A 23,062-nucleotide genomic window follows, 5' to 3' on the forward strand; every position below is an offset into this window, starting at 1 on the left:
AGGTGTCGGTCACTGTACCTGTTATAACCTATATATTATAAATTCTATTCACCAAATTCATTTAATTTTAAAATTTACAAAAATAATACAATATAATAATTATATATACCTAAAATATAATACAAAACAATTATGTCGAGAAAATTTTTATGCAAGGAACATAAGATCTCGAAAATGTTTATAAATATAATACAGGAAGTAGGAAACAAAGTATATCTCCGATTTGAGCGCTATATTTGAAAATTACTAACATCGTCAGTCACGTGACATTAACGTAAGAATATTTACCTACGATTTTTTTTTTAGGTGGAATATAAATGACGTGAACTTATATATATATATTGCATCAACATATATACATGTATAACGTATGCATAGTGCAAATATTACTTCATCTCAATTAAGGAATAAAAAAAAAAAATAATGTTTTTTCCTGCATATATATTGTTGAAAGACGAGTAATAAAAATTGACCTTGACACTCGGAAAAGAGAGAATCTTGTTCAGAGAGTTAATCATCACTATATACATTCAATTATAAAGTTCGTGGTATCTCTTTGGGTTGCGCGAGGCGCGTTCTGCTTTCAACAATATCTACGAGAGTTTCTGTTACAGTTGTTTGAAGCAGTATATCCTCTGGTCTCCAGACAGTAAATTGTGATAACGATACGTTCGCGAATCAATATATACATATATAATACTTTGAAGTGCAAAAATATTCAAGTTTCAATTGGATAAAAATAATTGAACAGAATAAGGAAACAAAAATGCAGATTGAAGATTTGCCGAGAATGAGAGCTTTATCACCTGAGATCAGTTTACCGAATCAAAAGAAAATGAAGACCATGTGCGAGGTACGTATAAATGTAAAATTTGTCAAGTATATGATAAGATATATATATATATATACATGTAATGTGTGATAAAACTTTCGAGTTTACTTGTCTATCGCGCGCCATAAACTTGGCAACAGCGCATTTAATGCGCGCATGTCAACGCGGGCAAAGTTCAACTTTTTTTTTCTATTAGTGTAACTATAAATTTTTTTATTATTAATGCACTTTCTTTAAAAGAGAATGTAGAAATTGAAGATTGAGAGAATTCTCCCCTCCAAAAAAATTTGTTTTCAATGATATTAATAATAATAGTGAATATTTGTGGAAAATATTATTTTAAAAAAAAATCTATTTTAAATTTGTTTAAATAAATTTGAAATTATCTTAGGATAATAAAGTTGCAATGTTTTATCGACTGTTTTGTGTTAATAATGATGAGAACTGTCGTATCGACAAGTGAAGATTTCTATTCTACCAAAGTAGATAATGCAAATTCTAAGAATTTTTGATTCATATTGATAAACTTGAAGATATTTTTATTTTTTATTTATTTTTTTTTGTATACAATTTTTTTTTATTAAGATTGCTTATCACGTGACGTAAATTGTTTAATATAATTATATTTTTTATTTTATTTTTATTTCAGAAATTCAAATCAAATAATATAATATATTTTTAATTAGATACAACTAAATAACTATTTAAATCGAGTAAATATTTTTATTATTTTTTTAGTTCTGCGGTAAATATAACGTGAGATTTACCTATGGCATTTTAAATTCGGTAAATATATTATTTTTTTTTTTATCTTTATAGAAAAAAAATGTTTACTTATTTTTTTTAAAAATGCTCAAATTTTCGAGTTATGAATTTTTACAAATCTGATTTTTTCGAGTTTTTTTTTTAAAATACACCTAATTTCAATGACATCTAATTCTAAAAATATTGAATTTAGGAATTATGACCAAAATACAAAAAAGTTTCAGTTTTTCATCGGCTTTCAAAATATGTTAATGAAAAAAAATTTTTTGAATTTGTTTATAAAAAACAGCGATTTTTTATAAACAAATTAAATTTTTTTAAATTTAGGCGCGATTTAAAAAATTTTTTTTTTCATTTTTACACACATGAAAATAAGAAGAAAATTTGGTAATAAGTTGTGGAGTGGGCATCATGATCCTTTTGTTTATATAATTTATTTTAAAAAAAATTTTTATTTTTTTTTCGTTTTTTTTTTTTATTTTTCAAAATAAAATGTATTTTAAATTGCTTTTTTATGAGTTTACTAAAAGATCCTAGTGCCCAAAAACACTTTTCATTTCGAAAAATAAAAAAAAAAACGAAAAAAAAGTAAAATTTTTTTTTTTTAACAAATTATATAAACAAAAGGATCATCATGCCCACTGCAAAACTTATTACAAAATTTTCTTCTTATTTTCATGTGTGTAAAAAAAAAAAAAAAATTGCACCTAAATTTAAAAAAATTTAATTTGTTTATAAAAAATCGCTGTTTTTTTTATAAACAAATTCAAAAAAAATTTTTTTCGTTAACATGGTTTAAAAGTCGATGAAAAACAAAAACTTTTTTGTATCTTGGTCATAATTCCTAAATTCAATACTTTTAGAATTAGATGTCATTGAAATTAGGTGTATTTAAAAAAAAAAAACTCGAAAAAAACAGATTTTCAAAAATTCATAACTCGAAAATTTGAGCATTTATAAAAAAATACGTAAATATTTTTTTTCTATAAAGATCGAAAAAATAATATATTTATCGAATTTAAAATGCCATAGGTAAATCTCACGTGGAATCGTCCATATATAATTGAGTTTATATAATTATTTAGTAATAAATTTTTTTTAATTTTGATATTAACGATAGCTGTACAAGTTTTGTAAAAAATATTTAATGAAAAATTATTTATTTATTCTTTTTTAAATACGAAAATGTGAAGTTAAAAAATAAATAAATAAATATAATAAATAAATAATAGAAAATTAAAAAAAAAAACAAATATAAATTGATAAATAAAAATAAAATTAAAAAGTTAAACAAATTATAAAATATTAAAATTATTACTCAGTAAAAATGTAACTATTAAATTTATTTAGCAGAAAATTAGTCATTAATTTAAATTCGTTAAAAATTTTTACTAATACTAATTTAGAGAGTAAAATATTACTTTTAATTTGAAATTTACAGTCAATATTTAAATTAATGTAAAAATGGTTATGGAAAAAATGAAGTAATTATCAATATTTAATATTAAAAATAAAAAAATAACAATAATAATAATAATTAATAATATTTTAATAAAAAAATATTTGTAAAAATAATATATAATAATATAATAATAAAATATAATATTAGAAACAAATATTATAAATAGTAACAAAAAAATAAATTTTTGTTAAAATTGTAAAATTATTATTATTATTATTATTTATTATTGTTGATTAATTTTTACGAGGCCTTACAATGGAAAACAGGTGTTTAAAAATTTTTTTTTTTAAATAAAATTTAATGTTTAATTATTATTGTATTATTATTATTATTATTATTATTATTAAAAATAATAATAATAATAATATTTAGTATTGTAAACAAGTTTATATCAAATATTATTAAAGGCATATATTCAATTTTATTTTTCTTGATTTTCATTTTTAATTGTTATCTTATTGTTGAAAATTATTAACAAGAAAAATTTTTAAAATCACCCTACTACAAAAGTTATAATAATTTTTTTTTATTTGCCCGAAAACTTTCATTTAATGCAACATTGTTTTTCATTCTTGTTGATGTCATCAGCTTTTTATAAAAGTTCAATTCATTTGACATTATTCCAATTGAATTGAATTATAGTGTCAATTTTTAATCCATGTTTTTATAACTTCCTGTTTATTATTAAAAAAAAAAAAAAAAATTTTTTCAAATTTTTAATAAAAATTAAAATTTTTTAATTAAATTGTTGTTAACTACGTAATTTGTTTGTTAAAATAAATAAAGAAAATTTTAATTATTAATTAATAAATAACAATAATAATAATAATAATAATAAAAAATATATATTGAAAGATTATTTTAATTTTTAAATGATTGTAATAAAACAAAGAAAACTGGAAATATCGTGTGTATATACGTTATTGAACAATTGCGAAAATGATTTCATCATTATGACAATATTGTTTAGAAAGAAAAAAAAAATTTGAATAAATTTTCAAATTTTTTTTTAAAAGAAATGTTGTTAATTATAAAATTAAATAACTAATTTATTTTTAATTTGCATTTAAATGGAAAATTATTATTATTTTTTTTGTTTACTTTTATGGAAAGAGTTTTGTTGCAAGGGGGTTAAAATGCAATTGGCACGACCCTGAGAACGACGTTGCCAGAGTGATTGCTGAGTCACATATCGTGTGCGATCTCACTTAAAGCAAGGTGTGTAATTCCGTTTGTCCGTTGAATTTGTGGTTCTTTTTTTTTTCATCGTATATTAAAGACAAATTTATTGAAAATAAATATTCACGTAATTAATAAAAATACAATAAAAATGGTGTAATTAAATAATGAAATTAACAGCCGTTTATGAGCCTCGAGAATATAAACAATTAGGGAAAAAAAAAAAAAAACAAATATACGAGTGCTCCAAAAATTTCGAGGCCGGGTTTTTGTCGCGTGTGTGTGTATATATATATATATGTTTTGTGTGATCTGTCAAGTCGTTTATATCTCTTCATAAGTCAAAAAAGAATTTTCTTTTTCTTAATATATCACAATTTGTGTAAGGTGTCAGTGATAAAAAAAGAACTATTAGTGTTTCTCTAATACTATGCTTAGAATTTGCCAGAAATTTGGATTTGCACTGTTAGTGAATCGTGTGCAGTGAAAATATAAAGCTTGACGTGGCCCCCTGTTTGTGTTTTGAGGTTATTTCTGTAACTCGCGCGTGTAACTGACCTATACCCATCGAAAGGTGGACCCACCGAAGTCTTTTATTTCCAATTCACCATCCCAACGAACAGGTTGGATATTGTTTGAACAGATAGATTAGACAAAAGAGTGTGAGAAGTATTTGTGTGAAAGAAAATTTTCTAAACGCAGGAAAATAAATAGGAAGTTTTCATCATAACCTCAAAAATCAACTGTCATATCGCGATTTTTAAATGTTTTTCAAGTATTCAAAATATAAAAGTGGAATAAATAATTCTTAATGGATAAATTGTGACGTAAACATTTTTTTTTTTTTCCTCTCAGCAATGTTTTATTTGCTGATTGTTTTTAATACCAGAGCTAATCCTCTGTGATAGCTGTGTTTTGTAATATTATCGAAAACTCCAAAGAAAAGAAAAAAAAAATTCAACGTGTCTAAGAATCTGTGATAAAAATTAGAGAATTTTTTTTTTTTGCTAATAGAAAAAAATTAAAAAAAATGCTAAGCCTAAAGAAATTTTATCGCGAGGAGCTCCTTCAGCTCGCTTTGCTTCTCTCATTGCTTCGTGTTGATCCGGATGCTTATTTAGGATTAGATATACAGACAATTGGTGTTGGATCCTTGGATTTAAATAATGGATCAGGATGGCATTTGGACGCTCATACAATTGTACATCGTCCGGTGTTTGTACATCCAAAAAATTTGGATTCAATGCTTCTTAATTATGAGAGAGATATATTCGAAGACTTAAATTCATTGGGGAGATATAATAGATTGAATAGTGCACCAAATGATATACACGCGTATTTATTAAATATCGAGGAATCTGGAAGAGATGCACCTGAACCTGGACCAAGTATAACAAATTCAACAGATCTTACGAGAAATATAACATCACCTGAAACACCTTCTTTATTACAATCACCTTCTCAACCTGATGGTGCATCAGAATTAACACAAGAGGTATTTTTTTTCAAAAAGAATTTTTTCTAATGATTAATTTTATATTATTTATTTTTTTAAATATTGATATAATTACTTCTTTTTTTTTTTTTTTTTTTTTTTTTTTACTATTTAGTAACTAAATATTTCCTTTTATGAAACTAGATGAGAATTTTCAATTTTTTTTTCTCAAAAAAAAAATTTTTTTAAACCAACAAATTTATTTAAATTAATAAGATTAATAATTAATTTTCAATTAAAGTTTATTATTTTTTTTTTTTTTACAAGATTTGTATGAAAAAACAAATTTCGTTAATATGAGCGATTAAAATATCAGGAATATGTGATTTTCATATATATTTATACTTTCTCATACAAAACAGAACATATTGTTTTTACACAGTTCAAAGTGCTTCTTTAAATCGGAATCCCATTAATTTAGTAGTGTTTATTTAAATATCGAGTAAATGCAAAGAGAGAAAAAAAAAAAAAAAAAAAAAAAAAAAAAACGTTGCAAAAATAGAATTACAAAACAAATTAAAATTTAAAAATATTCTTGCGGAAAAACTTGAAAAGAAATTGCAAAGACGGAAATTAGTAAGTTTATCCTCATTTTAAATTACATTATTTGTGAATTATTTGTATATATAATTTATTTTTTTATATTTTTAAAAATTAAAATATAAATTCAATTTTATTTCAAATTTTTTGTTTTCTCATAGAGAGTATTTTTTTTTTTATTTTTATAATAATGTGATAATTATTATTTTTTTTTTTTTTTGTAAATTATTTATACAAATGTTTTAAACATTCGTTAATAGAAACATTTTTTTACAATTCTTGTTTGAAATGATTCTTTATAGTTCAATAACACGATTTATGTGTGCTGTACAATGCATTTTTTTTTCTTTTGTCTCTCACAAATGTATTATTAACCAAATTATTTTTTTCATGAACAATATATAGTAGATATAATTATTGACTATTAGAAAGTTTTATTAATATATATTTATATTGCAAAATATATAATATAATATAATATAAAAAAATAATAATATTAATATTAAAAATAATTTATTAACGTCATTTACCTATTAAATAATAATAATAATTATTATTATGTTAATAAAAAATATACAATGTAAATTCTGAAAAACTTGATTATATTTTTTAATTTAAGTATATTATAAATTTACGTCGGTGAAATTCACAACGATTTAAAAAAAAAAAAAAATTTCCATGCAAATTATTATAATTTTATATTTAAACAATTTTTTGTAACGTTTCTCGATTAACAATTTTTTTAAGAAAAATTTGTAGGCAAAGCTTAGTTATTTTTTTTTTTTGAGAGTCAAAAATATATTTTTTTTTTTTAAATCATTGATCATAAACGTAGTGAATTTCACCGATGTACAGTTTTAATTATAGTTTAAATTTTAATAAATATTTAAATATAGTTATAATGTATATATATATATTTTACATTATATGAATGGCAAAAATTCTTTTGAATCAATAGAAGAAAACTGTTTCAATAAAAAAAATTGTACTATTCAAAAATATAAAAACGCACTATATAAATGAGCCAAAAGTTTTGAACGTTCTAATGAACAAAATATTTTTTTCAATCTATAAATTATTAAAAATAATAATGTCAATGTAAAATAAAACAGTAAATTAAACAATTATTAAATTAAATAACTTGTTTTTAGATATCTAAAACAATTTTTTATAATAAAATTCTTACTTAAAGAAGTTGCAAAAAAAATTTCGTTCATTTTAACGTTCAAAATTTTTCGCTCATCTATATAAAATGATTAAAATTCAATTAAACATTTGTTCAATATACAAGTGCGTAAAACTGTTTATTTGAATTAAATCAATTTTTTTTCTCATCCAAATTTGGGTTTTTGCAAAAAAAAAAAGAAATTCTCACACAAAAATTTGAAAAATTCTGATTTACACTTGATTTAGTTAGAACATATAAAATATTCTGTTTTCTGTGAAGGAAAAAAATTTTTTTTTACTAGAAAAAATAATTTTTCTTTTTTATAGTCATAATTTTATAAACATTTTCATTTTCATTAAAAAAATTATTTCGTTTATTTAAACGTACAAAAAAAATTTATTTAATTCAAATAATCGGTTACTTGAGTATTATCACATAAATATTTATTTGTGTCAAATAATTATTCTATGAATCAATTAAATGATATTTATTTCAAATACAAAAATTATTAATTTAAAAACAATTTATTTAATTTTTAAAAAAATTATTTGATTTAAGTAAATATTTATTTAATAATAGTCAACTAATCGAGTACATAATATTTTTCAATTCAGAAACTTCAGATACATTAAAAAAAAATTTTTACTTTTTTAAAAATGCAATAAATACATATTTATATATATATATATTATAAATATATGTAAAGAATCGCATGAGAGTAATTTAAATATTATCCTTTCTCTAAAGAGATTAAAAATCTGGAATAGTGTTGAAGACGTAATAAATATATAATCAAGTCTACTGAACTCTCACAAAATAGAAATTTAGTTGATGACACTTAACGAGTTGTACAAGTTCTAAAAAAGGAAAAAAAGTTTTTTTTCTCTTTCTCTCTAATATACCATCTAATGCAAGTAAGGAGCAGTTATAGAAAGAAAAGTGTTTTAACGTAACAGTAGTAGGGTTTATGACGATTTAAGAGGAAACTGGATTATAGCTGAAGTTACTTAAAATAATAGTCAAATAATAATAATAAAATAATTGTAATAATTCAAATAATAATATTATTAATAAAAGTAATAATGAAAATAAAAATACGAAGCTGAAGTACGCAACATTTATATAAACGATTTTTAAAGAAATAATTTTTTAAAATGAAAAATTCTAATAATTTTTTGCCTAAAAAATATTTCTTGTAGTTTTCATTAATCAACAAATTATAAAAAAATATTTTTTAGACAAAAAATTATTAGAATTTTTCATTTTAAAAAATTATTTCCTTAAAAAATTGTTTATATAAACGTTGCGTACTTCAGCTTCGTAATAAAAATAAAAAGACTCATGATTCTGTTCTAAAAATCATTAGTTAGAATTGTCATTTTATGGAATTTTATTTTTGTCATAATTATTTTTGAGTCGAATTTTTGTTTGTTCGAATTAGTATTTTGCCGAATTTTCATCAAAATGATTTTCTACATTGCAGAATTTTTATATAATCATCAATTCACCTCACAGAATTTTTATTTGTCAGAATTTTTATTTGCTCGCGAATTTTCATTTAACATAATTTTGCATTTTAAACAATTTTTAATGGGTAGAATTTTATTGCATATAGAATTTTCATTTTATTCTTTCAGATGAATTTTCATTTGTTCGAATTTATTATTTGATATAATTTCCATATAATCGATTTTTCATACTACAGAATTTTTACTTAACCGAATAATCATTTAATAGAATTTCTAAATTGATAGAATTTTCATTTGTCCAAAATTGCAAATGGCCAAACAAACAATCGACAGAAAGATTTGGGCGCGATTTTAAAATCAACCAATCACAATTGTGTTTGTTCGGACATTTGTAATTTCGGACAAATAAAAATTCGGAACGCATGATTATGTTATAAACCGAAAATTCACTTCACAGAACTTTTGTTTCTTTGCAATTTTTATTTGTCAGATTTTTTATTTTCTCGAATTTTTATTTAACATAATAGGCATTTTAAAGAATTTTTATTGGGTAAAATTTTATTGCATAGAATTTTCATTCAGATGAATTTTCATTTGTCCGAAATTGCAAATGGCCGAAACAACAATTGATTTCGGTGCGATTTTTAAAAATCAACCAATCACAATTTTATGAATAAGTTTTTATTGATTGATTTTAAAAATCGCGCCAAAATCATTCTGTCGATTGTTTGTTCGGCCATTTGCAATTTTGGACAAATGAAAATTCTATCAATTTGGAAATTTTGTTAAATGATTTTTCGGTTAAGTAAAAATTCTGTAGTATGGAAAATCGATTATATGGAAATTATATCAAATAATATAATTCGAACAAATGAAAATTCATCTGAAAGAATAAAATGAAAATTCTATATGCAATAAAATTCTATCCAATAAAAATTCTTTAAAATGCCTATTATTATGTTAAATGAAAAATCGAGCATATAAAAATTCTGACCAATAAAAATTGGAACAAATAAAAATTCTGTGAAGTAAATTTTCGGTTATATAAAAATTCTGTAATATAGAAAATCGTTTTTGATGAAAATTCTGCAAAATACTAATTTCGAACCAATAAAAAATTTGGCTCAAAAATAATTATGACAAATGAAATTCCATAAAATAAAAATTTTAACTAATTATTTGTAGAACATAATCATGCGTCCCTAAATAATAATGTTACCAATTAATAGAATTTCGTTTCTTAACTTGTGTTGCATGAATTTGAACAAAGAAAATTAGTTTTTTTTCGCGTGAAAAAAAAAGTTATGTCTTTTCTCTCCAGTAATATATTATATGTATTTTTGGCAGTAGCGATTTATATTTTTTATTCTCACTGTCTTCGCAACAGTGAAAAAATTCGAAAATAACTGTTCTAGACACAAGGTCTCGGAGTCCTTATATATGTACATTACAAGTAGCATGTGATCTCGCCCGATATATATATATATATATATTTAATTGTCGTGTAAATGACCTGTTGCAAGTGTTTTTGAACCTCTAGAAAATATAGATATGAATTTTTTGCTTGTGACCTTGTCTTTTTTGATGCATCTTTGCCTTTCTCTCTTCAGAAAAAAAAAATTCATTTCGTACATTTGTTATACTTTCATGAGTCACACATATATATAGTAACACCTAGCAGCAGGTATAAAACTCATCACAATTACTGTACACAATTTTTTCCTCATATAATGTTCCATAGAGTTTAAAAATTACAAGAATTACTCAATTCAAAGAGACTGTTTTTTTCTCATTGCTATATGAAAAAATGTTTATTCGCGAATAAAGCAAATGAAAGTTGTGTCAAATGAAAATTCTTTTAAATGAAAAGTCTATGGAAATAAAAAAAATAATAATTATAATTCAAACAAATGGAAATTCTCTCTTATAAAAATTCGTGTAAATAAATAATTTACTTTTATAAAATTTCAAACAAATAATAATGAAAATTTTGTTAAATAATATTTTCGGTTAAAATTATAAAATTATGTATTATGAAAAATTGATTTTTATATTGAAATTTTGCCAAAACAAAAGTTCAAAAAATTGAAATTTCTATATATTATATAAAAATTTATCCATGAACATAAATGTTCTGATGAATAGAAATTTATTTCAATAAAAAGTTGGACAAAGTTCATTTTAAACGTATAAATTCTATAAAATGGAGATTTGTCGAAATAGAATTTTTTTTTTGTTTTACAAATTAAATTGTATAAAAAAAATTTCACATGTAAAATACACTTTGCATAAAATTTCTATTAAATAATAATTCTATTTTACAAAAATTCGTGCAAATAATATTTCTTTTTTTTTCATATAAATTTTACAAAAAAATGTATTTTTCAAAATTATAACTTCTGCCATTTATTATAAATTAATGTTATTGAAAATTTAAACAAATCATTATTTTTTTTTATACATTTTACTTACATAAGTATATTCTGACAAAACATTGATTTCAAGAGACGAAAATTATATTAAATGAAAATTCCGCCTTTTATAATTCTAACAAAAATTCTACAAAGAATTAAAAATATGGATTTATATAATAAGAGTCGTTATTAAAAAATTATTATTATTTTTACTATTATTAAAAAACTGATTTGTTTTATTAAAACAGTGATTTTATTAAAAAAAAACTTGTAGATTTCTTTTTAATATAATTGAATAAAAAAGAAATTAAAATTTAATAAAAAAAATGATTTTTTTTATTTTAATTTGAGATTATATTACATAACTATGCGAAATTACATAATTTGAATCAATATGTATTTATGAGAATACAAATTGCTACTGAACTGACGTATAATGTTTCTAATTTTACACGATATAATAGTTAAATTCATGGAAATTATTGAATCGCAAATCCTTTAACATCATCAGTTATTATATAAACTAATTAGAAAGGTTTTTTTTAGTTCCAAAATGTAGTAATTATATCATGTAAAAAATTATTTTATGTTAAAAGAAAAGAATTTATAAATTTTGTATTTTAAGAACAAATTTTTTTAAATATAATCCCTCAAGAAAATCAGTGCGTGAAAATCAAAATTCAATCTCAATGATTAAATTGAAGTTTAATGCAATTTGATGCGGTAAAAAATGTTCTTTTTGCATTAAAATTTTGATGAGAGTTTATTATTATTTTATTTATAAAATTTTATATAATTTTCATTTGTAAGAAATTGCAAATGACTGAACAAAAAATCGACAGAAAGATTTCGTCGCGATTTTAAAAATTAACCAATCACAATTTGATGGATAATTTTTGATTGGTTAATTTTAAAAATCGCGCCAAAATCTTTCTGTCAGTACATGGAGAGAAAAATTGTAATAATATGTAATATTTTGAAATCAATTTTTCCTATAGTTGGTAGCATGTCATGGAAACTAACGGATTTCATTAATTATTATTATTATCATCACTTTTAAGAAAGTCTGAAATAAAAATAATATTATAGAATATAATTAGAAAATAAAAATTAGTAAAGTCATTTGAAGAATTAAAATTTTACTATAGGAAACTCAAATGACCGAAAAATCGCGATGGCTGTTTTTGAGGAGCCCAAAAATGTTGGGATCAGTTAGAAGAAGAAGTAATATAAAATAGCTCAAAGTTTACACATGTTTTGAAGTTTAAGGGTTGTTTTTGAGTTTAGGGGTAGAGCCCAAAAATCGGGATGGCTGTTTTTGAAGAGCTCAAAAATATTTGGATCAGTTAGAAGAAGAAATAAAATAAAATAGCGTAAATGGCTCAAAATGTACTCTTGTTTCAAAGTTCAGGGGTGGTTTTAGGGTTTAGGGGTAAAACGCCATATTTGATCCGCCATTTAAAATTTTTGAAAACAGACTGCAGATTCGTAATCAGCGACCTCGAAAACTCCCGACTAACGAGGTTTTAATGAATCCGATGAATTTTTTTTAAATTCGTCCGCCATATTGGATCCGCCATTTTGAATTTTTGAAAGCAGACTTCAGATTCGTTACCAGCGACCTCGAAAACCCCCGCATAACAAGTTTCTTGCGAATCCGATGAATTTATTAATTGGAAAACTTGGAAAATGTAATTTGCTGATATTAAAAGGGTTACTTTATTATGAAGGAATGAGTTTTATAAATCGGGAATATTTTTTTTGAAGAGCCCAAAAAAGCCCAAAAATATAGTGTAGGGGAGAGCGGGGCAAAGCCGCTGATGTAACATTTATTTATAAATATTTTTGTTATTACACCTTCAATTGACGTGATTTTTTTTTCTATTTCATCTAAAACTAATTAATAACAAATTTCAATAGTAATTATTTAATTTATTATAAGCTTGATTAATTAATTTAATTATTTTCAAAGAGATGCAAAAAAACGGCTTTGCCCCGTATGGCGGGGCAGCGACGTTTTTGCTTATATTTTTTGAAAGTAGAAAATTATAGCCGTTAAAACTGTACGAAGTTGCAGTAAATGACCTAATATCTTTGAAACATAAATATTTTATACATTTTTTAAAGAGTTTTAAGTTATTTTATAAAAAATATCAATACTTGTATTTTTAACCTCACATTTTGAATTCAACTCTTCACTTTTTCGTTGAAAAGTCTACTTTACCGACTGTTCAAATTCAAAAATAATTTAAATAACGGCGCGAAAATATTATGAAATATTAATATTATATTTACATAAAATTTATCATTTTTTTAATGTTAATAATAAATTTGAATACTAATAAATTAATTTATGTTCTAAATGAAATATTCTTTTTAAAATTATACTATTTTAATATATTATATAGTAAACACAGATTTTTTACATAAAAATAACTAATGTCCTTTATTTTATTTGATTTTGTGAAATAATGTAACATAATAATATAGGTAATATATAAGATAATAATAATAAAAAATAATTAAATTGAAATATGTAATTTTTGAAAATAAATAAAAATAATTATTTAATATTATTTTATTTAATATTAATTTATTAATTTTAATTTATGTTTTGGTTAAAAAATCAGGTTAATATTTGTTGACACTTGATTCATGTGAAGTTAGAAAAACTTCAAATATGAAGGTAATGCAGATTTTCATTTTCAACTGTTTTTACGAAACAGTTTTTAAACGGCTTTGCCCCCAATGCCATACATTTTTTATTTTTAAAATTCAATTTATTTAAACAAAAAATAAAACCTAAATTTCATGCAAATCGTGTAGATAAATGTTTCATTTATTCAAGCAAAAAGTTTTTAAGACCTAAGTGCTTAAAGCAATTTTTTAAATTTGAATCTTCGATCAACGAAATTTTCATCTCTTTCTTGCAAAAACTATTTTTATGTTATATTTCCTAATATATTTAATATTTTTTAGTTTTTTCTTTTCCAATCTATTGCTTTAATCGTATTAACAATAAACTAATAACGAAAATGGTAATAGATTAGAAAGAAAGAAGATATTTCGAAAAACGCCTTTGCCCCGCATAGCGGCTTTGCCCCGCTCTCCCCTATTTGATTTTTTTAATTTTAAGTTTTTACATAGTGGAGGTTGCTAGCTTGACGTAAGTGGGCAGCTCCACAAAAAAATTAAATTTTTGGAAAAATTTCACAGTAAACTTGGTTGTATCTTTTTCTCATGCATTTTAGGTTATGTTTATAAGCTGTCACTTTTTAATTATCGAATTGCACATTGTCTTTGATTTTCTGTTATTTTCATTTTCAAATTAAATAGTGAAATGGTCTCCGCAATTGTACTATTACCAAAATATCTGAAAAAAATTCGTTTAATTTTGAGTCGATTCAATTCGGCCATGATTGATATAAATTGATTAAATTTTTTTCATCAAAAAATGAGACCGTTTCGTGTATCATTTCTAAAAATGATACACAAAACGATCTCTTTTTGATATAACTTATGTGCATCAAAACGTTGCAAAGATTTGATGCAATTTTTGGTCTCAATTTGATACTTTTAGGAAAACTGTGATTAAAAAGCCCAAAATTTCTTAATAGGGCCCAAAAATAGCCCTAAAAAAGCCCAAAAATCTAGTGTAGTCCGATTTCTAAATTTTAATTGTGGAGCTGCTGGTTTGACGGACTTCGTGCAGTATAGTTGTGTATATATATATATCCTGCATCCTCTGCTACAATAGAGAACAATTAACAGTGATGACCCAATCCTTCGACAGGTAGCAAATAATGAAAAATTTTTTTCTTTTATTTTAAAGTCGTTTTCAATTTTCCGTATAGTTTTAGCAAACGAAATGCGCACTTTTTAATTCCGCTTCCCTTTTTCATATAGTTTTAGTAAAAATAACAAAACTTTCTTATGAATTTTAGAATGTAATTTTAATTTCTGTTAAAACTGTTTCTATACAAAGCTTTTGCTAAAAATATATTAATTTTTAATAAATAGCCTTAGTTTCCATGACTTGCTAAAGAATATACTAAATTTTTGTATCATTTTTAACATTTATTGTAAAGGATTTTCTTTCCGTGTACAGAAATGGGAAATTCATTTGCGCAGAAAAAAATATCAAAGTATAAGATATTGTTTTAAATTATTATGCACGGAAAGAAAAGGAATGGTTGGGCCAACCATAGGTATTGATAAATACGTCCCATCAATATTATATGGTTACCACAACCATATCTTTAGTTGATACAACCATAGTATGGTTGGCCTAACCAAAGGTTAGGTTGTCACATCAAAATGACGAAAAATTGCAAATTTGATGTGTCAACCTGACCTTTGGTTGCGCCAACCATACTATGGTTGTATCAACTAAAGATATGGTTGTGGTAACCATATAATATTGATGGGACGTATTTATCAATACCTATGGTTGGCCCAACCATTCCTTTTTCTCCGTGTGAATAATTGGTGCACTTCTTTATAAAAAAAATGCTATAGGAAATTTAATAAAAATCATCAAATTTTTATTGAAACAAATTACATTTTTTTTTCGCTTTTACTTTCATCGAAAAAATTTATAGAAAAAGATAGACACTATTGTAAAGTATATATTTATATAGGGAATTGAATCTGGTTACCATCAGTGTATTAAGTTTTTTTTTCCTCAACGTCCTCGTATATGCAGGTCATCCATATCGGTTACTCTTTCATTCTCAATCTGGGTTAACTAATTACTTCTTTTTTTTTATTGAAGCGTTTGTAAGTACTATTATATATATATATATATATATATATATATATATATATATATATATATATATATATGTATTGAAACTTCTTCTTACTGCTTGGGGTATTTAGATCTCGTGTATATACACCCAGAGAAATGATTTATTTGAACTAAATAAAATATATTTGAGTTAAATGAACGTATATTTGTCTCAGAGCCTACTAAATTATTTATTTGGCGTAATTAAAAATTTTATTTGTCATAAATAAATATTTCTTTGGCTCAAATAAATTTTTTATTTAAATGAAATAAAATATAGTTGCAACAAATAAAAGAGTTAGTAGGCTCGGAGACAAATATACCATTTCTCTGAGTGTAGAAGACCCTCGATCAGACATGAATAGACCGCGGAAGAGGGGACTTAACAGATTTTTATTTAATTAGTTTCTCTCCTCCATCCAAGACATGTATGTGTGTGCGCGAGAGAGCAAGGCCGTATAATCACACGAGATCACCATAAAAGAACCACAACCTTATTATTTATTCATGATAATATGACATCTATTGTTGAAAAAAAAATCATCTTCATTGTAAATCATTTTATTGTCGTTATCCTTTCCATTGAGTTATTAATTATTTATGAATTCAAAATTCGAATGATTTCAATGTTAATGTACTTAGATAAATGTTTTTTTTCTGCTTCTTTAAATAATAATAGATTTTTTTAAAACTTTAGAAAAAATAATGTTTTTTTTTTTTAAACAAAAAGGACTATCAGGCCCACTCTAAAACTTTTTGCAAAATATTCTTACACCCAGAGAAATGATATATTTGTCTTACAGCCTAATAAATATTTATTTGATTTAAATAAAAAATGTTATTTACGCTAAATAAATAATGAAGCTGAAGCTGGCACCTACTTATTAGCACCCATTTAATTTTTGAAATATTCAAGTTGGTATTAAAACAAAAGAATATCATTTGTCAAAAATCTCAAACATCAAAAGGAATGTATATAACTCAAAGGTTATTCATTAGAAAACAAATGAATAACAAGAAAAAATATCAAAAATGAATTTAAATATTTTTTAAAATAAATAATGAAAATAATAACGACAACATTGAAATTTACAATAACAAATGATTCTTTTATTATTTATTAATGAATGCATTTAGAAATAGGAAAAATATTATTACTTTTTTTAAAACAAATAGAAGTTAAAGAAAAATAATTTAATTTTTAAAAGATTTTCCGTTCAACTTCTACGAAAAATTTTTAATTTTTCTCGACAATAAAATTTAACAGTTCCCAATTTTTTTTCAGTCTTTTGGGGATTAAAAGAAGTTTAAAAAAAATTGTGACCGTGAGACTTAGATTACAAACAAAATTTCCAAGATTTAACGTTGAAAATTCGAGAAAAAAATTCCAATTTCTGCCTTGAATAAAATTTAACGGTTTACAATATTTTTTTAGTCTACTGTGGACCCAATGAAGCTAAAAAAAAATTACGACCGCGGGACTCGAACTCTGGGAGAAATTGGAATTTTTTTTCCCCAATTATGAAAGAAAAATCTCTGTAATTTCGTCCTGAGTTCGAGTCCCGCGGTCGCAATTTTTTTTTAGCTTCCTTGGGTCCCCAGTTGACTAAAAAAATATTGGGAACCGTTAAATTTTATTCAAGGCAGAAATTGGAATTTTTTTCCCCAATTATGAATGAAAAATCTCTATAATTTCGTCCAGAGTTCGAGTCCCGCGGTCGCAATTTTTTTTTAGCTTCCTTGGGTCCCCAGAAGACTAAAAAAATATTGGGAACAGTTAAATTTTATTCAAGGGAGAAATTGTAATTTTTTTTCCCCAATTATGGAAGAAAAAACTCTGTAATTTCGTCCAGAGTTCGAGTCCCGCGGTCGCAATTTTTTTTTAGCTTCCTTGGGTCCCCAGTAGACTAAAAAAATATTGGAAACATTTAAATTTTATTCAAGGCAGAAATTAGAATTTTTTTTCTTTAATTATGGAAGAAAAAACTCTATAATTTCGTCCAGAGTTCGAGTCCCGCGGTCGCAATTTTTTTTTAGCTTCCTTGGGTCCCCAGTAGACTAAAAAAATATTGGGAACAGTTAAATTTTATTCAAGGGAGAAATTGTAATTTTTTTTCCCTTATTATGGAAGAAAAAACTCTGTAATTTCGTCCAGAGTTCGAGTCCCGCGGTCGCAATTTTTTTTTAGCTTCCTTGGGTCCCCAGTAGACTAAAAAAAAAATGGAAACATTTAAATTTTATTCAAGGCAGAAATTGGAATTTTTTTTCTTTAATTATGGAAGAAAAAACTCTATAATTTCGTCCAGAGTTCGAGTCCCGCGGTCGCAATTTTTTTTTAGCTTCCTTGGGTCCCCAGTAGACTAAAAAAATATTGGGAACAGTTAAATTTTATTCAAGGGAGAAATTGTAATTTTTTTTCCCTTATTATGGAAGAAAAAACTCTGTAATTTCGTCCAGAGTTCGAGTCCCGCGGTCGCAATTTTTTTTTAGCTTCCTTGGGTCCCCAGTAGACTAAAAAAATATTGTAAACCGTTAAATTTTATTCAAGGGAGAAATTGGAATTTTTTTTCTTTAATTATGGAAGAAAAAACTCTATAATTTCGTCCAGAGTTCGAGTCCCACGGTCGCAATTTTTTTTTAGCTTCCTTGGGTCCCCAGTAGACTAAAAAAATATTGGGAACAGTTAAATTTTATTCAAGGGAGAAATTGTAATTTTTTTTCCCTTATTATGGAAGAAAAATCTCTGTAATTTCGTCCAGAGTTCGAGTCCCGCGGTCGCAATTTTTTTTTAGCTTCCTTGGGTCCCCAGTAGACTAAAAAAATATTGGAAACATTTAAATTTTATTCAAGGGAAAAATTTGGAATTTTTTTTCTTTAATTATGGAAGAAAAATCTCTGTAATTTCGTCCAGAGTTCGAGTCCGGCGGTCGCAATTTTTTTTTAGCTTCCTTGGGTCCCCAGTAGACTAAAAAAATATTGGAAACATTTAAATTTTATTCAAGGCAGAAATTGGAATTTTTTTTCTTTAATTATGGAAGAAAAAACTCTATAATTTCGTCCAGAGTTCGAGTCCCGCGGTCGCAATTTTTTTTTAGCTTCCTTGGGTCCCCAGTAGACTAAAAAAATATTGGAACCATTTAAATTTTATTCAAGGCAGAAATTGGAATTTTTTTTCTTTAATTATGGAAGAAAAAACTCTATAATTTCGTCCAGAGTTCGAGTCCCGCGGTCGCAATTTTTTTTTAGCTTCCTTGGGTCCCCAGTAGACTAAAAAAATATTGTAAACCGTTAAATTTTATTCAAGGGAGAAATTGGAATTTTTTTTCTTTAATTATGGAAGAAAAAACTCTATAATTTCGTCCAGAGTTCGAGTCCCGCGGTCGCAATTTTTTTTTAGCTTCCTTGGGTCCCCAGTAGACTAAAAAAATATTGGGAACAGTTAAATTTTATTTAAGGGAGAAATTGTAATTTTTTTTCCCTTATTATGGAAGAAAAAACTCTGTAATTTCGTCCAGAGTTCGAGTCCCGCGGTCGCAATTTTTTTTTAGCTTCCTTGGGTCCCCAGTAGACTAAAAAAATATTGGAAACATTTAAATTTTATTCAAGGCAGAAATTGGAATTTTTTTTCTTTAATTATGGAAGAAAAAACTCTATAATTTCGTCCAGAGTTCGAGTCCCGCGGTCGCAATTTTTTTTTAGCTTCCTTGGGTCCCCAGTAGACTAAAAAAATATTGGGAACAGTTAAATTTTATTCCAGGGAGAAATTGTAATTTTTTTTCCCTTATTATGGAAGAAAAAACTCTGTAATTTCGTCCAGAGTTCGAGTCCCGCGGTCGCAATTTTTTTTTAGCTTCCTTGGGTCCCCAGTAGACTAAAAAAATATTGGAACCATTTAAATTTTATTCAAGGCAGAAATTGGAATTTTTTTTCTTTAATTATGGAAGAAAAAACTCTATAATTTCGTCCAGAGTTCGAGTCCCGCGGTCGCAATTTTTTTTTAGCTTCCTTGGGTCCCCAGTAGACTAAAAAAATATTGTAAACCGTTAAATTTTATTCAAGGGAGAAATTGGAATTTTTTTTCTTTAATTATGGATGAAAAATCTCTGTAATTTCGTCCAGAGTTCGAGTCCCGCGGTCGCAATTTTTTTTTAGCTTCCTTGGGTCCCCAGTAGACTAAAAAAATATTGGAAACATTTAAATTTTATTCAAGGGAAAAATTTGGAATTTTTTTATCGAATTTTCAACGTTAAATCTTGGAAATTTTGTTGAAAAATCTCTGTAATTTCGTCCAGAGTTCGAGTCCCGCGGTCGCAATTTTTTTTTAGCTTCCTTGGGTCCCCAGTAGACTAAAAAAATATTGGAAACATTTAAATTTTATTCAAGGGAAAAATTTGGAATTTTTTTTCTTTAATTATGGAAGAAAAATCTCTGTAATTTCGTCCAGAGTTCGAGTCCGGCGGTCGCAATTTTTTTTTAGCTTCCTTGGGTCCCCAGTAGACTAAAAAAATATTGGAAACATTTAAATTTTATTCAAGGCAGAAATTGGAATTTTTTTTCTTTAATTATGGAAGAAAAAACTCTATAATTTCGTCCAGAGTTCGAGTCCCGCGGTCGCAATTTTTTTTTAGCTTCCTTGGGTCCCCAGTAGACTAAAAAAATATTGGGAACAGTTAAATTTTATTTAAGGGAGAAATTGTAATTTTTTTTCCCTTATTATGGAAGAAAAAACTCTGTAATTTCGTCCAGAGTTCGAGTCCCGCGGTCGCAATTTTTTTTTAGCTTCCTTGGGTCCCCAGTAGACTAAAAAAATATTGTAAACCGTTAAATTTTATTCAAGGGAGAAATTGGAATTTTTTTTCTTTAATTATGGAAGAAAAAACTCTATAATTTCGTCCAGAGTTCGAGTCCCGCGGTCGCAATTTTTTTTTAGCTTCCTTGGGTCCCCAGTAGACTAAAAAAATATTGGGAACAGTTAAATTTTATTTAAGGGAGAAATTGTAATTTTTTTTCCCTTATTATGGAAGAAAAAACTCTGTAATTTCGTCCAGAGTTCGAGTCCCGCGGTCGCAATTTTTTTTTAGCTTCCTTGGGTCCCCAGTAGACTAAAAAAATATTGGAAACATTTAAATTTTATTCAAGGCAGAAATTGGAATTTTTTTTCTTTAATTATGGAAGAAAAAACTCTATAATTTCGTCCAGAGTTCGAGTCCCGCGGTCGCAATTTTTTTTTAGCTTCCTTGGGTCCCCAGTAGACTAAAAAAATATTGGGAACAGTTAAATTTTATTCAAGGGAGAAATTGTAATTTTTTTTCCCTTATTATGGAAGAAAAAACTCTGTAATTTCGTCCAGAGTTCGAGTCCCGCGGTCGCAATTTTTTTTTAGCTTCCTTGGGTCCCCAGTAGACTAAAAAAATATTGGAACCATTTAAATTTTATTCAAGGCAGAAATTGGAATTTTTTTTCTTTAATTATGGAAGAAAAAACTCTATAATTTCGTCCAGAGTTCGAGTCCCGCGGTCGCAATTTTTTTTTAGCTTCCTTGGGTCCCCAGTAGACTAAAAAAATATTGTAAACCGTTAAATTTTATTCAAGGGAGAAATTGGAATTTTTTTTCTTTAATTATGGATGAAAAATCTCTGTAATTTCGTCCAGAGTTCGAGTCCCGCGGTCGCAATTTTTTTTTAGCTTCCTTGGGTCCCCAGTAGACTAAAAAAATATTGGAAACATTTAAATTTTATTCAAGGGAAAAATTTGGAATTTTTTTATCGAATTTTCAACGTTAAATCTTGGAAATTTTGTTGAAAAATCTCTGTAATTTCGTCCAGAGTTCGAGTCCCGCGGTCGCAATTTTTTTTTAGCTTCCTTGGGTCCCCAGTAGACTAAAAAAATATTGGAAACATTTAAATTTTATTCAAGGGAAAAATTTGGAATTTTTTTTCTTTAATTATGGAAGAAAAATCTCTGTAATTTCGTCCAGAGTTCGAGTCCGGCGGTCGCAATTTTTTTTTAGCTTCCTTGGGTCCCCAGTAGACTAAAAAAATATTGGAAACATTTAAATTTTATTCAAGGCAGAAATTGGAATTTTTTTTCTTTAATTATGGAAGAAAAAACTCTATAATTTCGTCCAGAGTTCGAGTCCCGCGGTCGCAATTTTTTTTTAGCTTCCTTGGGTCCGCAGTAGACTAAAAAAATATTGGGAACCGTTAAATTTTATTCAAGGCAGAAATTGGAATTTTTTTATCGAATTTTCAACGTTAAATCTTGGAAATTTTGTTTGTAATCTAAGTCTCGCGGTCACAATTTTTTTTAAACTTCTTTTAATCCCCAAAAGACTGAAAAAAAATTGGGAACTGTTAAATTTTATTGTCGAGAAAAATTAAAAATTTTTCGTAGAAGTTGAACGGAAAATCTTTTAAAAATTAAATTATTTTTCTTTAACTTCTATTTGTTTTAAAAAAAGTAATAATATTTTTCCTATTTCTTAATGCATGCATTAATAAATAATAAAAGAATCATTTGTTATTGTAAATTTCAATGTTGTCGTTATTATTTTCATTATTTATTTTAAAAAATATTTAAATTCATTTTTGATATTTTTTCTTGTTATTCATTTGTTTTCTAATGAATAACCTTTGAATTATATACATTCCTTTTGATGTTTGAGATTTTTGACAAATGATATTCTTTTGTTTTAATACCAACTTGAATATTTCAAAAATTAAATGGGTGCTAATAAGTAGGTGCCAGCTTCAGCTTCATAAATAAATAGGCTAGTAGGCTGTGAGATAAATATACGTATTTATTTAACTCAAATATATTATATTTGGTTTATTTATGTATTTTAAACAAATACTTTCTAAAATTAAATTAGAAAAAATTCGCATAATTCAAATTAGTGTAATTTTTCACTGATTTTTAGTAAAATATTATTATTTGATTATCCAAAGAA

The 23,062-nt window shown here is 25.2% G+C and overlaps 1 protein-coding gene across 2 annotated transcripts in view; it reads left to right on the forward strand.

Moving 5' to 3' along the window:
- Positions 1 to 557: 557 nt before the first annotated feature.
- LOC127280964 (segmentation protein cap'n'collar) overlaps positions 558 to 23,062 on the forward strand; it is a 246,783-nt gene continuing 224,278 nt past the window's right edge. Inside the window, exon 1 of one of the 2 annotated variants that reach the window (XM_051304398.1) lies at positions 558 to 853. In XM_051304398.1, coding sequence (XP_051160355.1) covers positions 767 to 853 — 87 coding nt within the window. In that variant the 5' untranslated portion in view covers positions 558 to 766. Of the gene's footprint in view, positions 854 to 4,241; positions 5,734 to 23,062 lie in introns of those variants that run through there. The other variant, XM_051304397.1, reaches the window with a different exon arrangement.

This window comes from Leptopilina boulardi, unplaced genomic scaffold (genome assembly GCF_019393585.1).
Source record: "Leptopilina boulardi isolate dan_hultmark-lab unplaced genomic scaffold, ZJU_Lbou_2.1 LbouV2_259, whole genome shotgun sequence".
NCBI lineage: Eukaryota > Metazoa > Arthropoda > Insecta > Hymenoptera > Figitidae > Leptopilina > Leptopilina boulardi.